This window comes from Watersipora subatra, chromosome 1 (genome assembly GCF_963576615.1).
Source record: "Watersipora subatra chromosome 1, tzWatSuba1.1, whole genome shotgun sequence".
Classification (NCBI taxonomy): Eukaryota; Metazoa; Bryozoa; class Gymnolaemata; order Cheilostomatida; family Watersiporidae; genus Watersipora; species Watersipora subatra.
The window spans coordinates 22143818-22166433 of record NC_088708.1 but is presented as its reverse complement, the minus strand read 5'-3'; the positions used below and the strand labels follow the sequence as shown (position 1 = coordinate 22166433).

At 36.5% G+C, this 22616-nt stretch overlaps 2 protein-coding genes across 3 annotated transcripts; both read right to left on the bottom strand.

Annotated features, from left to right (window-relative positions):
• Window positions 1-784: 784 nt before the first annotated feature.
• Window positions 785-11332, bottom strand: LOC137410507 (polycystin-2-like). 2 transcript variants are annotated; one of them, XM_068095935.1, is made up of 17 exons: window positions 10969-11332; window positions 10471-10587; window positions 10047-10177; window positions 9673-9813; window positions 9439-9557; window positions 9125-9349; window positions 8692-8854; window positions 7395-7505; window positions 6758-6883; window positions 6318-6499; window positions 5756-5975; window positions 5328-5461; window positions 5003-5120; window positions 4374-4547; window positions 4085-4234; window positions 3859-3926; window positions 785-1175 (listed from the first exon to the last, which is right to left on the bottom strand). In XM_068095935.1, the coding sequence occupies exons 1-17, from the start codon at window positions 11249-11251 to the stop codon at window positions 1028-1030; spliced, it is 2610 nt and encodes an 869-aa protein (XP_067952036.1). In that variant the 5' UTR covers window positions 11252-11332; the 3' UTR covers window positions 785-1027. The 2 variants fall into 2 exon arrangements, with proteins under 2 accessions (XP_067952036.1, XP_067952037.1); XM_068095936.1 differs by having other exon boundaries at window positions 1034-1175; window positions 3753-3926; window positions 10969-11330.
• A 4476-nt stretch (window positions 11333-15808) lies between these two features.
• LOC137410576 (homeobox protein ceh-37-like) lies at window positions 15809-19806 on the bottom strand. Its single transcript, XM_068096015.1, has 4 exons — window positions 19758-19806; window positions 18747-18925; window positions 16767-17225; window positions 15809-16000 (listed from the first exon to the last, which is right to left on the bottom strand). Exons 1-4 carry the CDS (start codon window positions 19804-19806, stop codon window positions 15809-15811), a joined length of 879 nt encoding a protein of 292 aa, XP_067952116.1.
• Window positions 19807-22616: the final 2810 nt, after the last annotated feature.

Here is a 22616-nt window from a genome sequence, read left to right as displayed (position 1 = left end):
CAGCTTTCTACAGGCCAAAGAAACATCCACTAAAGGGTGGTTTCCTAATCATGTGAATAGACTACCTAGGATTGCTGTGCGTAGAATAGAAAGCTTGACCAATTACAAACTTTTTTGCGGGTTTCCAGAGACCAAATTTTAAATTTGACTTTTAGAATGTTTGCCACAATTGCAAATTTTTCTGAGTCGTGTTTTCCTGCTCCTGGATTAAGCATTAGCAAAGACGCATTGAAAATCATCAAATTCTCTGGCTGATGTCCTCATGATACGAATACTCATGATACAATACATAAACTAGATGAGTAGTTTAGAGGAAGATGTTATCATTACAACCCCACAAAAGTTGTGAGCTTACTACGCGAAACAGTTGAATATTGTAATTCCTTAAAGCATGTTAGCAGTGTCTTAATAAAAAAAGTTGGCTATTATTTTACCCAACCGTGAAGCTCTAAATTTGCAGTTAATCAGACGTTACAAACAACTTTAAGATAGCGTAACCATGCAAAGTTTCGACAAAGCTGTGTTTTAAGGGTCATATTCTTAGTAGGTTGAATTTGCTAGAATATCAAAAATTTCAAATCTGCATGCTTTATGTATTTGCTTGTTTGACTGAACAGATTAGGCTAAGCTCAGCATTGCAAACTTTCACTTCTTGTCTCTTGTTGAATGACAATATCTAGACAAATGGCAGACTACTTTTAAAATTGACAAGATGGGAAAAAATCCTTTGGCCATTTAACGGAGGCTATCTAAACTAACGTATAAAACATGAATAACTTCTAGATTGACTTTCCATAACTATATATTTGTTCATAAGATAATGAAATTTCACATGTATTTCAAAAGAAAACACCTCAACATAGTATATGTTGTCGTTTGCACGATACAAAAGCAATTAATGAGCTAAACATTGCACGAAAACAAAATGACTGAAAAGATATTGCAGTGCAGAGGTAGAGCACAATACAAGTCAGATCTGCAAGCATTAAGTATGAAAATATTTATGAAAAGGTGAGCAAGTCAGTGTTTAGTGAGAGAAAGATGAGGGGGTCTCATCAGGAATAGACATTTCATCATATTCATCAGATACTCCTGTGCTACAAGGGTACTGAGTCAGCGGGCAAACTTGATGGTTTTCAGTTTGCGCAAACATCGCCTCGTCTCCCTCAGTCACTCTACAAAAGTGAGCACAAATAATACAGTGACTTCATACATTGTACAATAATACAGCGATCTTATATTCGGTACAATAATTACAGTAATTGTATATACAGTAGTTGTAATCTGGTAATATGCAACTACTGTATTACTGTAATAAAACAGTAATACAGCAGTTGTATATATGGTACGATAATATAGTAATTGTATATAATATGGTACGATAATACAGCAATTATATATGGTACAATAATACAGTAATTGTATATATGGTACAGCAATACAGTAATTATATATGGTATGATAATACAGTAATTGTATATAATATGGTACAATAATACAGCAATTATATATGGTACGATAACAAAGTAATTGTAAATATGGTGCGGTAATACAGTAATTATATATGGTGTGATAATACAGTAAGTATATAGATGGTACAATAAAACTGTAACTGTACAATAACATTGCTATTGATAACCCTCAAGCCATGTTCAAAAGGCAACTATAAATGTTAATGCCCAAATCCGTAACAAAATGATTAAAAATGGCAACCAATCAGACCAGCAGTAGTTGTTGATTTGACCTCCAATACTTGGCATCGACAGCAACATGGTGAGAGAGCGAAGCATTAACCACATAAAGCAAAAAAGGCATATCAAAGAGTTTACCTTGCCGTAGCACTAGTATTCGAGGGTGTACACGTTTCTTACGAACACCCAACTAGAATTTCACAAGAGAAATGCTTGATCAAATCAATGCAACCGATATTTAGCCAACAGACAGTGTCTATCATACAAGCGGTAAAACATGAAGAAAAAAAACACAGTAAAACTCTAACCGCTATTAAAGAAGGTGTGACATGAATTTTAACAACTTCATGCAGTATCAAATTCTTAAAGGTTGACTTGTAACAAAATCCACATTACAGTTATTTGGTATCAAAAGATTCACCATGTTTTACTCTGTTGTGTTGTAGGTGCAAAATATGTGGAAATGTGATTACAAGCTTTTAAAATCTAAAAAACAAACAGTTAATCGCAGTCACACGAGACCGCCATAGTTTGGAATCTTTTTCCAAAACGGCTCAAATGGGACGTAGTTGTACAATATGGCTTCTGTTTACATTTTCACGCAACCTCATTCGTCGAAATATTTTCGCAAATATACTTCACGCATTCAATAAAACCATGTCTATTGTTTTTACGCGTCTATTTTATCGTCATTGTAATGCTGTCACTTTCAGCACTGATTTCCTATAACCTACCGTAAAAATTCGTTTGAATTTTCAACCTTAGCTGGAGGGAGTACATATCATTGTCTGATAATCATGACGAGCCTGTTGGTCACCTGTGATAATCGAAAAATGCTGCAGAAATTATTCGTGAAGTATGGGTCACATGATCAGATTACGACTAGACGATTAGACCAAGCCGAAACAAAACTGTAAAGTAGCGAGCATCTATATTTGATGGGTGGTCTTCGGTAAAACCCGAAGTGTTGGTCATAAACTAGTGCTACGAGAAGTTTTTTATTGGCCTTTCAATTCACGTGAAAACATCACGTGACAAAACAACAACCAAATGTAATGACAACGTCAGAGAAATAGACTGATTCCAATCTCTGGCGGCTTTTTGTTTTTGAGCTTTTAAGAGCTTGTAATCACATTTCCACATATTTGGCACCTACAACACAGCAGAGTAAGACATGGTGAATCTTTTGATACTAAATAACTGTAAGGTGAATTTTGTTGCAAGTCAACCTTTAAAGATCGGACCCGTGATAAACTTTCTTCCTGTAGTCCATCCTCAATACGACGGTGTGGTGAAATGCTGACCACATACTTTGATAGCTGAATCACAGAAGCAAATATCACAAGAATTCAAAAAATCGGGCTGTTTTTGTATTCATGCTGCAATTAAAAAGTGGAGATTTTGCAAGCTGTTTTGTAAAGAGATTGGGTTAAAACAAAACTTATACTAGCAAACTTTGTTAACTTTAGAGCAATTGCCATAGTAATACAATATTGCTTGTGTTGATAGACAGGGGCATACAATCGCTTCAATTCCTTAGCAATACATATCTAAAAAATTCTGTGGTATGACAATGCACCTCTAATTATGTTTATGATCAGATTTGTTTTTATCACGAATATTAAATCAACTCAAACATTATTTTTTAAAATTGATTTGCTAATAATGGGTTGCTCAGAGCATAAGACTTCAGTTAATGGGAAGGATACTTAGCTACATAATTAAACGGCAAAACTTTATGTTTGTTATTGACTGGAGTTATTGCTCATGGGCGAGTGAGCCTAATGATCAGAAGTTGATTAAAGTGAAGTTGTCTGCTCAGCAACAAGTTTCATATAGTGGGTAGACCGCCACTGTCACACCTCCTTTCACTGATAATCTTGCTAGTCATAAGCTGAAAACGGAGTACAAAAACTTGAGACAAAGATTTGCGGTAAATTAGCTAAAAATAGGCAATTGGGAGAACTCAAACCAAACCAGCCATAACCAATACTAAATGCTTTGCACCAGTAGTATCTAAACATAAGCAGTGAGGTTAGCCATCCCCTTCAGCCAGCTTACGTTAGCAGAGCGGACACCCGCACGACCCCCGCTACCAGCACTTGGTGAAGCGCGTTGTGTGGCGCTGCCACTGCCACCACCATCCATATTAGACTCGCTGTCCCACCTCTCTAGCTCCTCTCTGACCAGTCGTTCCATCTGGTCTCTCTTCATCTCATCTGTGTTTACATCTGACTACAAGTTTGAAGCAAGAATTCAGCTGACATAAAAAGTAGTGAGGGCTGGAAAGGAAAGAAGAGTAACACAGATGTTTCAGTTTGTGAATTCAGAACTGCGAGGTGATTGTTTGACAGCTTATAATGAGTAGAGATAAAATTTTGCAAGAGGCTTACCTCATTGATGCTGTCGAGAAGTCTGCCCATGTTCTCCCTTCTTTTCAACTTGGCCTTCTCCATCGCTTCGAGTTTGACAAGAACAGCGTCGATCTTTGATACAATGCTGCCAATTGAGTGCTCCATCCTATCGACTCTTCTAGATAGCACCTGTTGACAGTCATCAACGAATGAGCCAAGCTTGAAAGTCGCACATAAAATGACAGTATGAAAAGGTTTGTGTTCACTGCTAACCCAACTGAAGCCAAAAGACAAACCAGATAGATAAGAGTACACGAGTGATAATTACCGTAAACTCTTCATAAGCCACGCCATTGATTGGTCGAGAGGTTTGTCGCCTTGAAGACCTGCTGCCGCTTGTATCTTCATCATCGCTCTCTTCGCCGCTGCTGTATGTGTTGCTGCTAGATTTGGGCTGTGGTACACGATGCTCGAGCTCTGAGAACTCTCTTGCAAGCGTTGCCTAGAAAGGGGAGATGAGTTAACTGAAGAGAATTACAGAGTCACAGGTCTGCGTATGCGCATAAGAGTAGCTGAGATGAAGGAATAATATTACAGATATTAAATGTATATAAATATAATGACCTAATGAGCATGCATAGTTTATAAAAGTAGGATTAAGATATATTCATCACATGCAGCTATAGATAGTAGTCTGGCAAAAAAAAATCAGCAGGTAGGAACAAGGAAACCGCACAAAGATCTCCAGTTTTAATACTAATCACAACACTATCCCAAAATCATGTCAAAACTGCAAGTATAAAAATGATCACATCATTAGCTTGAGCATAATGAGGATGCATGCTAGTCAGTTTAAGTGGTTGAAACATAAACATCAAGTAAACCTCAATCAGTGTATTTTAAAAATGTAAAAACCAGTAAAAAATGGAGAAAAAACTGAGAAACGTTAAAATTTACTCTCTGTCTTTCCAGGTCATCCTGCATCTTTCGCTGTTCCTCCTCGTCTAACACTTGATCGCCATCTACATCGTACTTAGCAAAGGCAGCTTCAATCTCCTGATCACCGTATCCTCGACTGTTGAACAAATAGAGCGTTCAGAGAATAAGAGAACAAAAAGCTAATCTAGCTAGACTGTGATACAAGACAAATTTCTCAATGCACTGGTTTGTTTCTTGAAGCACTGGTTTGTATCTTGAAGCACTGGTTTGTATCTTGAAGCACAGGTTTGTATCTTGAAGCATCGGTTTGTATCTTGAAAAAAACTGACTGAAATGTGATTACCTCTTGAGTTCCGTACGGAATTCATTGATGTCGATCTTCTTGTCATTATCTCTGTCAGCAGCCTTAAGAGCCCTCTGAATGCCTGAGATTTTGTCCCTCTTCAAGTTCATCTTGCTCATCATCTTGTTATATTGCTGCGGGTAGAGGAAGACAGGGCATCATAAGAGCTGCAGACATGACTCACTCAAATGTGTTCCAAGTTTAAAAAAGGCTTTACTACTCCATTTCCCTTCATACATTGAATATGCCATTTTAGGACAAATGCCCCATTCAATATGACATGATCGCATGCTCAAGCCATAGAACTAATGAGTGTTTTTACGAATACAGAATAATGTAGAATATGCACTGGCGCAGAATTTTTCAAACAGAATGTAGCAGGCCAGACTTATCTTAATGCACCAAGTTTACATTTCCAGCAGACTTACTTGCTTGAAGAACTCCGACATCTCGATTTCATTCTTCGCATCAGCTAGCTCGGCCTTGACCTCTGCGTACGTGTCATTAATGATGGCGAGGAACATGTTGAGGAGTACGAAGAAAACAAAGAAGACAAAGAAGATGAAGTAGAGAGGACCAAGAATACGCTGAGCAGACTCGAGTTCATGGAAATCAAAGTCTCCCAAGATTATCCGGAATAAGGTCAACCTAAAGGAAAGATACTGGAGCAAGTTAGAACAAGATTATCCGGAACAATGTCAGCCTAAAAGAGAGATACTGTCGAAAGTCAGAATAAGATAAACCTGAAGGAAAGATATCACAAAAATGTTGTTGAACTACAGTTAACCTACTATTCATGAGGGTGTCAGCACTAACATTACTTCGTGAATATTAACCGATTTGTGAATGATTAAACATAAATGAAGCAAACATCCATTTTATTTCAATGTTTGTGTTAATGTTAATCGACACAACCTCTGTTGGAGAAAGCTGTGCAGTGACTCAAGGTTAGAATCGTATGAAATAATTATAATGAGTTATCCCACTTACAGGGCATATGGCAGGTTGCTGAAGTCTCGGACTTGAGTACCAAAGAGCAAATAACCGAGCTGGGCAAATGCAAAGAAGATGATGAAGAACATGACAAGGAAACCAACGACATCTTTCTTAGCTTTGCCGAGGGTGCTCGTCAGCTGGGTCATTGTCTTGTTGAAACTCACATACTTGAATACCTGTGACAGACATTAGCAGGTGCTTTTAGAGGCAGAGAGTTAATTGAAGACTTTCACATTAAACTGAGATCCTTCATATCAATTAGAATGCAGAATTGGCCAGAGACTTGTACGCATTGCATATCAAAGCTTAAAGACTAACTTCTCACTAGTTATCACTGTGACTATAGACAGCCAAATGCGATACAAAGGAATGTTTTGAGCAATAATACAAGATTGGCATGCAAACTAATCCAAGGTGTCTGCCATAACCCTTACCTTGATCCAAGCGAGAAAGACGGCTAGAGCTATACCATAATTGAAGTAGTTCTGCCAGTAACTCAAAAACTCAAAATCTCCGAATACATCAGGCTCAGCCAACAGACCAGCCAGCTTATGGTCAACCTAAAAACAATATCCAGTCAGAGAATGTTTTACTGAAAGAGTACACAATCCGATATAAAATCCGCGCAGATCTCAACGTTAGACAGAACTAAAAGGCTAGGCAAAACCACATAAAATGAAAAGGAGTCAAAAGGTGAAAGTGTTACAATAAAAAAGAAACTCCTTTATGTCTTGTTTTTGTTTGTGAGATTTGGTAAACATCGGACGAAACAGAGAGTCAAAATTGTTGACAAAAATCTAGTAGCTTTGCGGTGTCAATGATTGCAAATTATAATAAAAATGGTAGCGAAACAAATGATCAGCTACATGATTTAGTCAGGGCAGCTAAAAATATGGCTCCATGTTGTACAATGTTCTTTTATTTGAGTACACTGTAGGTTGTAGGTTTGTAAAAAGAACTTGTCTCTCATACCTTCATGATCAAAAACTTACAATGCATACTTATAATACTTACAAAAGTAAGAAACTTACTCAGTTTCTCCTCCACCAGCAAAAGGAAACATAAACTCACCTCATACGTACGATAGCAGTTGAAAGCGACACAAATGAGAGAGATAATGATGATCAAGATGTCAAGCCAGTTCCAAAGATCAGTGAAGTAGCCAAGTTTGTGTTTCTTGATCTGTAAATAAAACATTACAACGAGTAGTCACACATACAACTCATACTGTCATAAGTCACACATATAACTCATGCTGTCAGAAGTCACACATACAACTCATGCTGTCAGAAGTGACACATACAACTCATGCTGTCAGAAGTGACACATACAACTCATGCTATCAGAAGTGACACATACAACTCATGCTATCAGAAGTGACACACAACTCATGCTGTCAGAAGACACACAACTCATACTGTCAGAAGACACAAAACTCATACTGTCAGAAGACACACACACGCACGCACGCACACACACACAACTCATACTGTCAGAAGTCACACATACTACTCATACTGTCAGAAGTCACACACACAACTCATACTGTCAGAAGTGACACACACAACTCATACTGTCAGAAGTCACACATACAACTCATACTGTCAGTAGTGACACACACAACTCATACTGTCAGTAGTGACACATACAACTCATACTGTCAGAAGTGACACATACAACTCATACTGTCAGAAGTGACACACACAACTCATACTGTCAGAAGTCACACATACTACTCATACTATCAGAAGTCACACATACAACTCATACTGTCAGAAGTGACAGACGCAATTCATACTATCAGAGGTCACACATACAACTCATACTGTCAGTAGTGACACACACAACTCATACTGTCAGAAGTGACACATACAACTCATACTGTCAGAAGTCACACATACAACTCATACTATCAGAAGTGACACATACAACTCATACTGTCAGAAGTCACACACACAACTCATACTGTAAGAATGCAAAATGTGTTTTGAAATTCCCTGAGATATTTTAAGGTCCTATTGAAGAACGTTCATGTGAAACAATCTGTTTACATCATGTGATGGGACAGAGTATGTTACATATATAACCATCAAATCTAAAACAATTAGAAGTGTAAGTTTTACCCTAAGTTTTTTTTAAGGCACCCATAAAACACCCAGCATTCCAACTAGTCATTTGATGACAAATGTGCCATTTCAGGAGCTATTGTTTGTAAACGCCCTCAATATATAACATGACAATATTTACAGCTCCAAAAACAAATCCTAATCTCTATAACTAAAATGATCAAAAGTAAATAGTGGCTACAAAGTGGTTGTGAATGGCGAGTAGACAACTCCGTTCATAAGCGTGTTATCCATTTACTCACCTCAAGAATTTCCTCGACGATGTAGTAGCAAAGGAAGAGAAAGAAAAGGCCCTCGCAACCGAGCACAAAGAAGTCCATTGGTGAGACATAACGCAGAAGCTTGACGGTACGAAAGACCCATGATGGAATCACACCTCCAGTCGCCGGAAACTCCACAGTCAGTCTAGCAAAGAGGAAGTTATGTGTATCGTATTCATACTCGACCGACAAACATCGACAGGTGTGACATTAGATATGACAGCAGTTTGCATTGTTGTATGGAGTTCAAACCAGAATGAGGTGGTCTGAATTCTAAGATTATTCAAATGAATACAAAATATTTTCGCTTATCATAAAATAAAGTCGGGCTTTAATGAAAAACACCACTGCTAGTTTCACTGCGGAAATGGAACTAGCAGACTAAATTGAACACTTTTTTTGGCAAAAATCTCACCTGACAATACAGAACAGGTTGATATTGGCATTATAGACGGAGAAGTCAATGAAGACAACGCGAGTGCCTCTGTCGATCCACAGGTTCTCCTTGAGCTGAGCAAGCAACTCCAGAGACCTGGTTGAGTTGGCAGCAAGATTTTGGAAGTATCCGGCACCGCTGTACGTACCGAGCATTCCATCGACATTGCTGCCGTCTAACTCATCTGCTGTGTGATATGTCCAGCTGCAAAAATGATAACAAATACGTCATTGCCGCTCAGTCAGGGGGTTCTATGCAAACAAAGAAGCACAGTTTCAAAAAAGCAAACTTACGCATCTCCCTCCATCAGCCCGAATGGATTTTTATCCTCTATCGTCGAGGAGTAAGCTGCAAAGCATTGCTTGATTTCTGCTTCAAAGTCCGGATGGATGTCGCATGACCCATTTCCAACCTACCGTCAATCCACAGTATTTAGCAGAGCAACATGTTGTTTCGAACTGTGATAGAACAACTACTAATTTTACCTGATAACCAGAAGACATAAATCAAAAACGGAAGTACACTACCTTTATTTGACGAATCCGAGGAACCCCAAGCATTTTATTCTCAAAGTAAATATATCCAAGGTCATCGCCTGTCACATTGTCCGCATTGTAGTACGTCTCCCAGTCGGTGTATAACCCTGTGATCAGTGGTCCTTCTGTGAACTGCAAATAGTCACTAATTGCTAAAAGCGACATTAACCTTCAAGTATGATAGTTGAGTAGACATGGATTAGTGCCTTTGGAAGAACTGAGTCAATGTTACAAGCGAGCTAAAACTATTTATTTGTCATATTCGTTTAGAGTACAAAAGATTAGGTGAAGAAATCGCACTGTTAGTAACAACTATCTACAATTACAATGATCGGAGAAGTCTGATATGAGGAGTTGACACCCACCCTCCAGAAATCCTGCATAGTAGTCATCCCTCTGAAATTGTTCTTGGTATCGGCAAAGGTTGAGTCAATGAAAAGCTCTTGCATGTTTTTTGTGAAGTAGTACATGTTGGAGTTCGTCATTCCAAAGGTCACTGCAGGTCACATTGCAAATACAGCATATCCGCGGCAACATGAGAAATAGCAAGAATTATTTGGCTCCTAAAAAGGCCTCATTAACTGCGGGTGAACTTATTGATTTTAATTATTTATTATTTGCATGGCAACATGATGAGATAAAACAAAAGAATCATATTCACAGCCAAGCATAGTCGATATATTGATTAGGTTATGGATCAAACTAAAAACAAAATGGCTGCTTGCTGCAGCCAAAAGGTTTAAGATGTGCAGATACGACAATAAATATGTGAGGTGCAGAAATACTTACATATAACAAGCAATGTGAGAAATATGCTGTACAAGACAAGTTCTCTAAGCAGAACGTAGGCTTTTGTCTCGCTATCAGCCGCTTTGGAGTCCATCAGACTCGACGTGGCCCAAATTGCTGTCAAATGAGGAAAGTGCGGAGTGCAGAGAAATTATAGAGAAATAGTGCAGAGGGTACAAGAGGTGCTGTGCTGGTGTGCTGACACCGCTCACATGTACTTACAAATGAGCATAATTGACAAAAAGAGTGAGTATATAATGAGTTCTCGGAGAACAGTAGCTGCTTTGACATTTGCATCATCCAGGGCGTCCTTGTCCAAGGTCAGTCGAGTTGCCCATATAGCTGTGTAGCAAATAGTCTAATTATTAGTAGTAATAATATACTCGCATACTTTACAAGATATATTAATATACTTGTATGCTTTGTAACTTTAACTTGTGTGCTAGCAACAAAAGACTTTCAGATGATGATATTGTCATTTGTTTCAAATGTACTCACATCTAAAGCCCTGCTTGAACTTGGCAAATCCAGACACAGGCTTTGGCTTTTGACGCTTTTTTTCTTGACCAGCCACCACTATTTCTCCATCGACATATGCCTCACTTTCCATCGCTGTCGGCATCATATCTCCATCGTCTCCTTCCAGCCTCAGATCCCGGTCCTCAAACTCACCACTCTGCTGAGAATCTGGTCTGCCTCCCGGAGCATCCAGCCCATCATCGTTCCAAGCATTGCGTGAGTTGGCGCTGCCCGGCCTCTTTCCAGAGGAATTGCGACTCATGACTTGAGAAAAACTTTCGAGTAAGCAGATTGAAGAGTGGGCAAGCAATGAACTCACCAGGTATGAATAAACCACACTAAACTAATCAATACTCTCATAAAGAACTATGTACAGTATGTGCGTCAATGAGTAAAACGCTCTTATTGGTTAGTTCTCTGGATATTGATTGAATACTAGATTACCGAGCAGACAAATCCACAAGTACAAAGTAAAGTAAACTCGAGCGTTACCGAGTCAGTTTAATGAGGTTATGTATTGAGAATTAAGCTCAAGAAACTGTGCAGTTTAAATTGTTCAAAAATATAAGTACTGTTAGAGCCTTAAACAATGAAAATGTTCACTGCAACATGTTTGAACACCAAATTAATTGCGAATAAAAACTCTTGTTAGATAGATTGAGCAAGTTCACACATCGTTTGGTTTTACAATTAGTTTGCTTCTCGACTTGCAAAAAATTTTCTCAGTGCTCGAAAATTTTGCAGCAATTGCTGCAATTAATTACCGCAATTAACTAATAATTGAGTGTCACTATATACTGTAGATGCAAGCAAGACACTATAAGATTGTATTATATATAAAATCTTTTAGGGTTTTAAATATATAGTATGTAGGAGACACGAGCTTGAGTAGCCATTACTATCCCTCCTGAGTTAAAAGGGGTGAAGAAATAATTTATTACTGTGTATATATATACATAAATGATTTCTTTACCTGAGTTAACCCAAGAGGGGGTGGTAATGGCTACTCAAGATCAAGTAACCTACATATACATCTGTACATATTTTAGAGAGCTAACAATTAGTTTATTGTGGTGCAAAAATAACAATCAGACTTGAGATAGCATGCATCACACTCCTATAAGCAGTAATAGTTCATAAGCAATTGCTTTCATTTATGAATCCTGCTTGCTTATTGATATTATATTGCATGCGATTGTGTTTTTATTTTAGGTACTGTATTTCCTTCTATTGTAAGTAATCACAAATCTAAGATTTGTAGGTGCAGTTTAGATTTACATCCTTGTGAAACCCTTAAATTTAGCACTGTAACAAGAAGCCAAACTAATTTACTCTTCAATCAGATAACTGTTAACACATTTGTGAGCATTTTTATGTATATGTATTTGACTTTGTTGTTGTATGCTACCGGCTTAAAGACAATGTAGTTACGTTTGATGAAATAATCATAGACCTGATGCTCGCTCAATGCCTGTAACAGAAGCAAAATCCTTTAAAAACTTCACGACAATTGTTTGATGCAAGAACAAGTTTTATGAGTTGCGACGACTAATGCACAAGTTTTAAACTCTAATGATTACGGAGAACATTGTGTGAGGTTTATTGGTTCCCAAAACATTTGGATACAGACAGGACTGTCATTTACATATCACTCATGCCAAACCATTGCTAAAAGTGAAAGCCAAATCAATTACTTATTCAACTGTAGAATATTATATGAATATCCGAGGATTTCCTGTGATTGGCCAGTAGTACAAAAGCTGGCTTGCATCGAAAGCCAGGGAACTGGCTAACAGAACTCGCTATATATATATATATACTAATAAATTATTTAAAAGCAATACTTATCTTTTTTTTCAGCTACTGTCAGTTTCATGATATTCTCATTCATCAGGCTGTGTTGAAATAAACAAGTCTTGTTTATTTCAACACAGCCTGATGAATGAGAATATCATGAAACTGACAGTAGCTGAGAAAAAAGATAAGTATTGCTTTTAAATAATTTATTAGTATATAGCTGCTCCAATATATTGTTGAGCACTCTAATTTTAGTAATACTAGTTCATAATTCTTAGGAATTTATAGTTTATATATATATATATATATATCTTCGGTATGCTTGGTGAATGAAAGCAGAAAGTGGAAAGCGCGCTGAGTTGCCGTGCTTCTGTATTTTGCAGACAAGAAACCCTCAGCATGTGGGGTCTATGCAGACAGGATCGTCATGTAGCAGCAGATACTGCTGAGCAGTTATTGGTCTGCTCAATAGGCGTTGGCAGTAAGGACTGCCATATGAGATTGGTTGTAGCTATCGCGCTATGGGTGTGTAACGCCATGATGATGAAGGCTGGTGGTAAAGGGGAAGTTGGTGCACCATCGTTGCCGCTTTGTGCTGCGTAACAACTTTTTGTTGTTTGCTCACATCAACCGTTCAATCACTAAGATGTCAACGATAGGGTGCAAAATAGTAATGACCTATGGTTATCACTTTGTTATAATAATTTTGAAACCAAATTTATCAACATACAAATAGTGCACTTTTTAAACTATCTCATGACCAAAACCAAATTAGAAAAAATAAATAAATGAAGGGATTACCTGTATTAGTTCAAAGAATGCTTCAAATCTACAGTTTAACTTATAGCTTAACATGTTAGACCTACAGATTAAAATAAGCTTTGAAAATTGAAATGCTAAAACTTTCATTGTTTGCTATTATCGCAATACATGTATTTTTGATCTTAGAACAGATGCTGTTGTGTTTTCTGTTCTAGATGAGACACCAAAGCGAAGCCTTTGATGTTCATGAGTAATTTCTACCCTACTAAAAAGTCACAACGATCTAACTACTTTTAAAGCTAACGCTAACACTCATAAGCTTCTTCATGACGATGATACCAAGTAGTAATAGATAATTTTAACGTTAACAAAACCTTAATCAGTTATTGGTTGACGACATAGACAGCTGCAGATACCAATACTGTTACGCTGATAAAAGACAGCTCAATACTAACAGTGATAGACTCTACTCTAACAACAATTAACAATTAAGGTGAGCCGCCACTAATGAAATGTAACAGATACTATTATAATACAAGTTGATCTGATTCTGAAATAGAAATATAGAAGAACATCTCATTTATTTGAGAATGAAGCCTATTATGAACATGTTTAATAATCAATTCTTTTCAATAGCAATTTAGAAATAGGAGCGTTACGAGGATATTTTAATTATTGACAAAACAACAGGCGTAAAACGCTTACCTAGTCCGTAAAAAAATGGAGTCGACCGCTAATGTTGCTATAATTACTGTCATCGTATGTTCACATTGTTTTCCATAAAAAAACATAGTTCTAGATCAATGAACCTAGACATAAAACTTCTGAAACGACATAATAATCATAGATCGATTTTTACTTCTATATGTTGAGTTGTCCTCTCAATAATTTAACAACTAAAAATACTAACTTCTCGTGTTTTTTTAGAATATTATTCTACTGTAGCTAACAGTATTACACAAATCAAAGCTGGCACGATTCATGGCTTGACAAACTTTTTTTGCAAAGAATGAAACACTTAATCTCAACTTTTATAAACCGTTGACAGTGGTTTCCCTAAAGATGGCAAAAAACAAGAAACACTCAACCAGTAGAGTAAACATGAAGCAGCCATTGTTTAAATTCGCTTCAAAGTTTTTATTGGCTTGTTATTTAAATTTTTTCAAGTTGATGTTGTTATAAGTGGTTTAGAAATATAGGTAGAAAATTTTAAGTTGAGTAATCATTGCAACCTGACAGTAATGTAAAGCAAGCAGTACACATTATATTATAAAACAACAGCAATACTGAGTATGATTGTGTTTTCTTATACATGGCTTTAACATAACATTTTAACATGGCTTTAACATAACATAAGTTTCTAATTAGAATTTTTTCATGTTGATTGAAAAAATTTGGGATGTAGCATCACATGTGCTAACCGCTAGTAATAATAGATTTAAATTTATAGGTTATATTCAAAAAATGTTATGTACTATTGAGCTGAGGTATTTATCTCATTAGTAGGACCAAAATATTTATATCTCTTCCAACCAAATTATAACAGTTGTATTAGATTGCACTGTAATCTAGGTTAATCAGTAATCATTATTCAGATGTTATTGTAGTTAGTATTTGTTATTATCTATATTCATAAACCCACTTCGTCATTACTAAAACTCTCACCACTTACCATCAAGCTTTAGTAGTCGTCTCCTCGTTACTAAAACTCTCACCACTTACCATCAAGCTTTAGTACTCGTCTCCTCGTTACTAAAACTCTCTCACCACTTACCATCAAGTTCTAGTAGTTGTCTCCTCGTTACTAAAACTCTCACCACTTACCATCAAGCTCTAGTATTCGTCTCCTCGTTACTAAAACTCTCACCACTTACCATCAAGCTTTAGTAGTCGTCTCCTCGTTACTAAAACTCTCACCACTTACCATCAAGCTCTAGTATTTATCTCCTCATTACTGCCAAACCTTCATTGCTTCTTATCAAAGAAACTATTACCATTTTATTAATTGTATTGTGTAATCAGATATGAACTATTAAAATAAAATCAACCATTTATGTAATAATATAACAATATAATACAATATAATACATCTATTATTGCTACTCCATAAAAAATGTTTAACTATAGTTATGAGTTGGTGGTAGATTTGACAGACAAAGGCAAAAGCACAAATGGTTAAAAATTTAAAATATTTAAGGTAAAGGGTTTTTGCAACACATTTCAAAATATTTAACTAAAACTCCATTTAATGAATTGTTATTCAACCAGGGAATTCAGCTCTTGTTGTAGGGTAGTCGTTGTACGGAGAGACAGTTGGCATGTTCAAGAGTGGACTGAATGTATTGTAGAAGCTTGGTGAGTTGAGCTGCATGTCAAGAGAGTTTTGACGAAAACGAGGAGTTTGTGTGTTAGCACAAGCCATGGTAGGCATTACAGCACCATTCTCAGGAAACTGGAACACATGCTGTTGTACTGGACTGCTTTTTAGTGCAGAGATCGGAGGCAAAAGTAGCTGGTGATTCCTTTGTCTTTTGTTATGAGTCTAAAAAATACTACGATCAATGATAGGCATATAAAATTAATTTGTTTCGACATTTGCTTTGTATGTTGAAACCATCATATGTTGAAGCAATATCCTTATAAGAATGCACTGTAATTTGTTTAATGCGTTCTACAGCCAATCAACCTTTTAAAACTTAACTAACATTGCGGATGATTACACATAACATGTAAAACAAATTAATACAGTATACTTTAAATTATTAGGTAATTAATAGAGTTACATAAAAAATTAATGCAAACAAGTTAAATTGCTACAGCCCAAATAAGTGAAGGAGGTTTGTTTAGAGTATTACTTTATGAAAATGTGTAGGTTTGAAGGTAAAAATAGTAATAGAGATATACAACATAACTTTCTCTGACATAAACTAAATGAAGTTTATAGATAATGTGCTTTTTCTTATTTGTATATTTTTTGTATGGTTTTGTTTTTATATCATATTTCTTATTGTAGAATTAAAAACCGAATCTGAATTAATTAAAACTGAAAACTTGAACTGAATAGTAACATTTGCCTTTATGTAGGTTTGTAGCAGTTGTCAGCAAAAACTACTGTATAGTAAAATATCGATCGTAACAAACCAAGCAAGGTTCAAAGCAAGCACTAGGAACTGTTAAGTTCATCAACATCAATCATCATACAAAAATAAGCTCTTCACCTGAGGTTCATTGAAGGAAAAAACTTCCTCTGAATGTTGATTATCCATCTGCAGCTGATTAATATCCACCCCCCTACGCATCGCATTGTTCCAGTAACTCTGAGGTTGGGACGGCACAGTCTTACTTCTCGATCTCAGCTCAGCTGAGCTCCTCTCTGGTGTAGTCCCGCTGAGAAAAGCATGGCTTAAGCTAGCTGCAGATTGTGATTGGCTCGGTCCGGCGCTGATATGAAAGTTGATAGAGTTGGTGCTGAACTGTTGGTAATTACCAGACGCGCTGACATTTTGGGCAGGTGTCTGATTGGTACTGGCAGAAGGACAAGCGAGTAAAGGTGATTTGGGAATTGTTGTTGGGCTATTTACGCATTTCAACTTTTCTGAAGCCCTCCGTTTAGGTCCATGTCCTTCACCTTTTAACTTGCTAGAACCGCTGCGAGATCTCTTGTTTTGAAACCAAACCTGAAGTTCAAAGAAATACATTTTTGATTAAATTCAGATAATTGTCTTTTCAACTGTGTGCTGTGCGTGCTTTATTTCATCAATTAGTAAAAATATAACAATGAGCAAAAATAAATATAGTTAGAATATAGATGAAATGAAAAAATAACTGAAAATCTAATTCCACCATATTACGGTATAATGAGGCCTACGCGAGCAGTAGCACTGCAGCTAGTCGAGGTGCTGGACCCACAGAAGTTGGCATATTTTGGAAATGAAAACAAAATTCACCAATTCATCAAAATCTGAATAGTAGGTTGGTCTCGCTTAATTTAGGTTTAACGAGTGGCTCTTGACATCCCTTTAAAAGCTAATAAATGTTGAAATTTTTGGTAAGTCCATTGGAAGACTGTTCCATTGTGATGGAACTCTGTATTCAATTGTTTTTTGACCGGAAGCTCTGTAAAATATTGGTAATGGTAAATTGATTTGTAAAAATGTAGTCCTATAGTGAGAATCCTTTTTTACTGTATAATCTTTTGAATAAAATTTTGAATGTGCTATCAGTAGAATTTTATACTGGTGAAGTTCACAGACAGGCAACACAAAAAGCTGAACAAACAGAGACTGAGATGAAGTCAGTGGTGGCTTGTCAGAAATTATTTGCATTAGATGTCTTTGAGATATTAATGTTTTTCTTAAACAATAAAAGGGAGCATTTCCCCATGACTCAAGACAGTAACTAATTTTAGAATTAATAAATTGGGTGTATATTAGCTCCATGACACTCCTAGGTAAAATTTAGAGCATTTACTTATCACGCGCGACATCGATCTTATCTGCTTATTTAGCTTGTCAATGTGTACATTCAAGCCATCTGTCTAAATTGAGTCTTAAACATTTTATCAAAGATGTCTCCTGAAGCTCTAAATCCAATAATTTTATTGGTTTTTCCAATTTAATTTAATTTTGATAGTTTCTCATTACAAAGTACTTTGTTTTGTCTGCAGTTAGTTTATTTGTATTACACCATTGGTCAATTATTTTAAGTTTTTTATTAACTATATCTATGTCATTTCTATGTCTATGTCTATGTAACCGTATCTATGTCATTATTTAAATTACTAGACTCAATAAATAAATGCAAATAAATGCTTTTTCTGATGCAAAGGAATTAAAAGGCTCACCAAAAGCAAAATTAGTAGTCAACAAAATAATATCACCGCAAAAGTGCTACACGCCTACAATTTTAACTCATATTATCTACACCAATCAATTAGATGGTTTGATGAGAATATATATAGAATATATGGACCACACAGGTTGAGCTGATTGCTTGTCGTTATTAGTTGTTCAATAAACCTAAAAACTTCTTAAACATCTTACTACTTCACTATACAAGCAAAAAAAAATTCTCAGCTTTTATGGTAACAACAAAATTAGTGTTCTTCTTATTGCAGATATTGAAATGCACATGAGCATCACTGCACAGGAAAGATACTATAGGTAATACTGATCTAACACGAGTAATAACGCAGGTACCTGAATTCGGGCTTCATTCACGCTAAGACTGTTGGCAATTTGTACTCTCTCTTCATAGTCTGGGTAGGGGTCAGCCAAAAATTTCTGTTCTAGAAATGTGACAGCCTTAGCGCTATAGACAGTTCGAGTGCGTCTGTGTCCATAGATTCTGCCAGCTACAGGTAGTTGGTATCTGTTAGCTGTTAACAGCAAGTGGGAATCAAAAGGTAGTGATAAAAAAAGTCACTTCAGGCAAATATGATGTATTCTCCAGTTACTTTTTTTAACAAAATAAATTACATTTTCTACTTCAATAAAATAGCTATGAGCTCATGTACAGAGTTGAAATATTTTTCGCAAATGCTTCGAAAGTTATAGAGTTTTTACTATGTACTATCTACAAAAGTTCAAGGCAAAATCATTTTCAATACAATGAGACAAATAATACTGTAGGGTGTGAAATAAACTGGACCCTTGTTGAGAAACTAAAACTCTCATTGACATCGTTGCTGATTGTGAATTTAGTCAATAATAATAAATTATATATTAAATTAATTCTAATTTTGTCCTCATTTCAAATATGTAAACCAACCAGCAATAAAATTATGTTTATGAATGATTATGTAGGCTAAATTCAGAACATTTAATTTTTAATGGTTACAGATAACATTCTGTACAGATAGGATTACACCACATATATTTTTATTATCTTCTTTTAAGTCGATAAATGTATATATAAGCAACAATGCGTAACAATATTGTAAATAAAGTTTTATTATTCCAACAAAGGAGTCCCGGTTAATTAAGCGCATCGCTGTAGCTATAAGAATACTAATAATACAGAAATAGTCAGAAAGTTGTTAAATGATTGTAACCTTTATCAGTTGCGGTTACACTCTGAGGTCAAAGGCTTAAATAGGAATAAAGAAGAGAGCACAATCCAAATCGATGAGCGCTGCTTGTGTAATGACTGTCGGCAGCATAACACACACAATCAACCTACTTTCAGGAAAAAATCGACTTCAGCCTTACCATTCCGATTTTCTTCTTCCGGAATAGCGTTCCACTTCGGATGATCCATGTTCAAACACTACCAACTCGCCCTTGCGAGGAGCAAACCCAATCTGAGGAACATCTAACCTATGCTATATTTAAACATAGCTAGGCAGTCTAGAGTCACCAGTCGGGCTGGATGTTATTATATCATGTCTTCATGCGCAGCCAGGAGATCTCTTTCCTAGACTGCAAGAGGTTTATAGGCTCAGTGAAGGTAGTTTTTCATCTCACCCAGAAACAATAGACATTTCTCAGCATCGTAGACAGAGCTTCTAGCCTGAGCGAAGGAGGAGACTCTACCTCCTTTCTATTGTTGTAATAGGATTAGAGCATGAGGGGATCTTCTCACACCGCTATGTGATTGGATAATGCTATACAAATGATAAAAGGTATCAATCGCTCCTGTCTCATATCTGCCCCACACTTAGAGACTCCTGCTACATTTAAGGCAGTTTTAAATACACTTTTTATTTACACCAACATGACGTCTAACTATGAATACACAATATTCATTAAAAAAACGAAATTGCAGATCTGCTTTAATTTAACTAAATTCAAATATTCATCTGATAATTGTAAAAATTCAAAAAGAGAGACTAGTGAGTTTTATTTGCCCTCAACTTTCTTCTCAACATTTTTTATTATTATATCTCATTTGTAACTTGGATACATGTTATACAACCAGTCATTAATTCCATCAGCAATAAATGTTTCCATGAAGATGCAAGATAGATTTCTTATATTTGTTGTAGGTGCCGGTAAACAGGTCTCACAAAATAATGATTTGCTAGTAATTAATCAAAGCGAGAAGGCATAGGTGCGTATAATGAAGAAAGCAACATATTTAACTACCTTCTAAGAATAACCCAATAGAAAAAAAGATAATATCGTGAGCTCAGTCTAGAAAAATCTAAAAAGTGGCCCTACTTACCTCACCTGCCCCTATAGTGGGTTTAGTGGGGCCCAGTGGTCTAAGACACCTGACCTGCAAACAACTGATTAAAGGTCAGTTCCAAAAAAAGGCTCCGGATGACGACAGAATTTATATCTGACCTTAAATTGCTCTCCGCAACTGGGCGTGTTTCCAGTCATTGAGGTTCTCTTTTCACTGGACTCCTACGTGTCAGCCAACATCACAGAGCTATTGTTTTGGGCAATAATGTTCTTACAAACACACCCAGCCACTGCTTTCAGTAAACTAAGCAGACATCATACTGGATCTTCAAGGGATTGCTCAAACAGTAGTTTTTATTGGCCAGTCGGTCTGATATATTACAATTGTCAACTCACAAAAACATCACCAAATATCTTTAAAAATTGTACTGCACCATTATGATTTCATGACAGTGGACATCTGCTGTATGATTTTATGACAGTGGACATCTGCTGTATGATTTCATGACAGTGGACATCTGCTGTATGATTTCATGACAGTGGACATCTGCTGTATGATTTCATGACAGTGGACATCTGCTGTATGATTTCATGACAGTGGACATCTGCTGTATGATTTCATGACAGTGGACATCTGCTGTATGATTTCATGACAGTGGACATCTGCTGTATGATTTCATGACAGTGGACATCTGCTGTATGATTTCATGACAGTGGACATCTGCTGTATGATTTCATGACAGTGGACATCTGCTGTATGATTTCATGACAGTGGACATCTGCTGTATGATTTCATGACAGTGGACATCTGCTGTATGATTTCATGACAGTGGACATCTGCTGTATGATTTCATGACAGTGGACATCTGCTGTATGATTTCATGACAGTGGACATCTGCTGTATGATTTCATGACAGTGGACATCTGCTGTATGATTTCATGACAGTGGACATCTGCTGTATGATTTCATGACAGTGGACATCTGCTGTATGATTTCATGACAGTGGACATCTGCTGTATGATTTCATGACAGTGGACATCTGCTGTATGATTTCATGACAGTGGACATCTGCTGTATGATTTCATGACAGTGGACATCTGCTGTATGATTTCATGACAGTGGACATCTGCTGTATGATTTGCTTATTTTGCACTTAATAAAAATTCATTATAGTTAGTTGTAGCTTGACTAGTGAAAGATTTCCTTTGCGGTCAGTTTATTATGTACATTTTGCAATTGTAAAAGGGTTTTAGGTTGTTGCGGGAAGGTTGACAAAATACTAAAATGTTTCAATCCACTGGCGTGGGAAGAACTACACAAATGCAGGTAACACCTATTGTAAAGTAAACCAGCGCAAGACCTGCCGACCAGGATAGTATATACACTTGGGCTACTGGCATTTGGTCATGAATTCCTGAAACCATTTTACAAAAATTTCAGTATTTAATGAGTGAATGCGTTTAAACCCCAGCAGTGGAACAAATAGAGAAAGCGGTGAACATGAGTGTGTGCCAATAACAAGCTTGTCTTGCAACCAAAATTGAAGAAGTCTACACATTCTTACCTTACAGTACACCAACATACCCTGCCTGCAAACGAGTGCCCTATTAATTGCCGCAATGAGAAAATACCCTAAATTTTAACTTTTCTTAAATCTTTAGTTTTTGTGGTAGTTTCAAAAGTTGGTATTCCATCATCTTGCACACTAGTACTGTCTGAGCAAAAGAATCTGCATTAAAATGAACTTAATGTCCCAACAAAACCTCTTCCCGACCATAGAGGAACTGTGTGTTAGGAATTTCCATTTCCTTCTTCCAATCTATATTTGTTGATTGCTTTCTTAGACTCAAGCTTTCTTAGGATAGACAACTCCAATATTGGGATTACTTTTACCAGAATATATATGTAGATATTGTAATGCCAATGGCTTGTGCAGTATG

Excerpts from the sequence above, each read along its gene's own strand:
- LOC137410507 (XM_068095935.1), bottom strand. The coding sequence starts at position 11,251 with ATGAGTCGCAATTCCTCTGGAAAGAGGCCGGGCAGCGCCAACTCACGC. Across the intron at positions 8,855-9,124 it reads AACCTGTTCTGTATTGTCAG|ACTGACTGTGGAGTTTCCGG; the intron begins GTGAGATTTTTG and ends CCTCTTTGCTAG. Across the intron at positions 6,884-7,394 it reads ACTGCTATCGTACGTATGAG|GTTGACCATAAGCTGGCTGG; the intron begins GTGAGTTTATGT and ends TATTGTTTTTAG.
- LOC137410576 (XM_068096015.1), bottom strand. The coding sequence starts at position 19,806 with ATGGATCATCCGAAGTGGAACGCTATTCCGGAAGAAGAAAATCGGAAT. Across the intron at positions 18,926-19,757 it reads GGAAGAAGAAAATCGGAATG|CTAACAGATACCAACTACCT; the intron begins GTAAGGCTGAAG and ends TGCTGTTAACAG. Across the intron at positions 17,226-18,746 it reads TGAATGAAGCCCGAATTCAG|GTTTGGTTTCAAAACAAGAG; the intron begins GTACCTGCGTTA and ends TTTGAACTTCAG.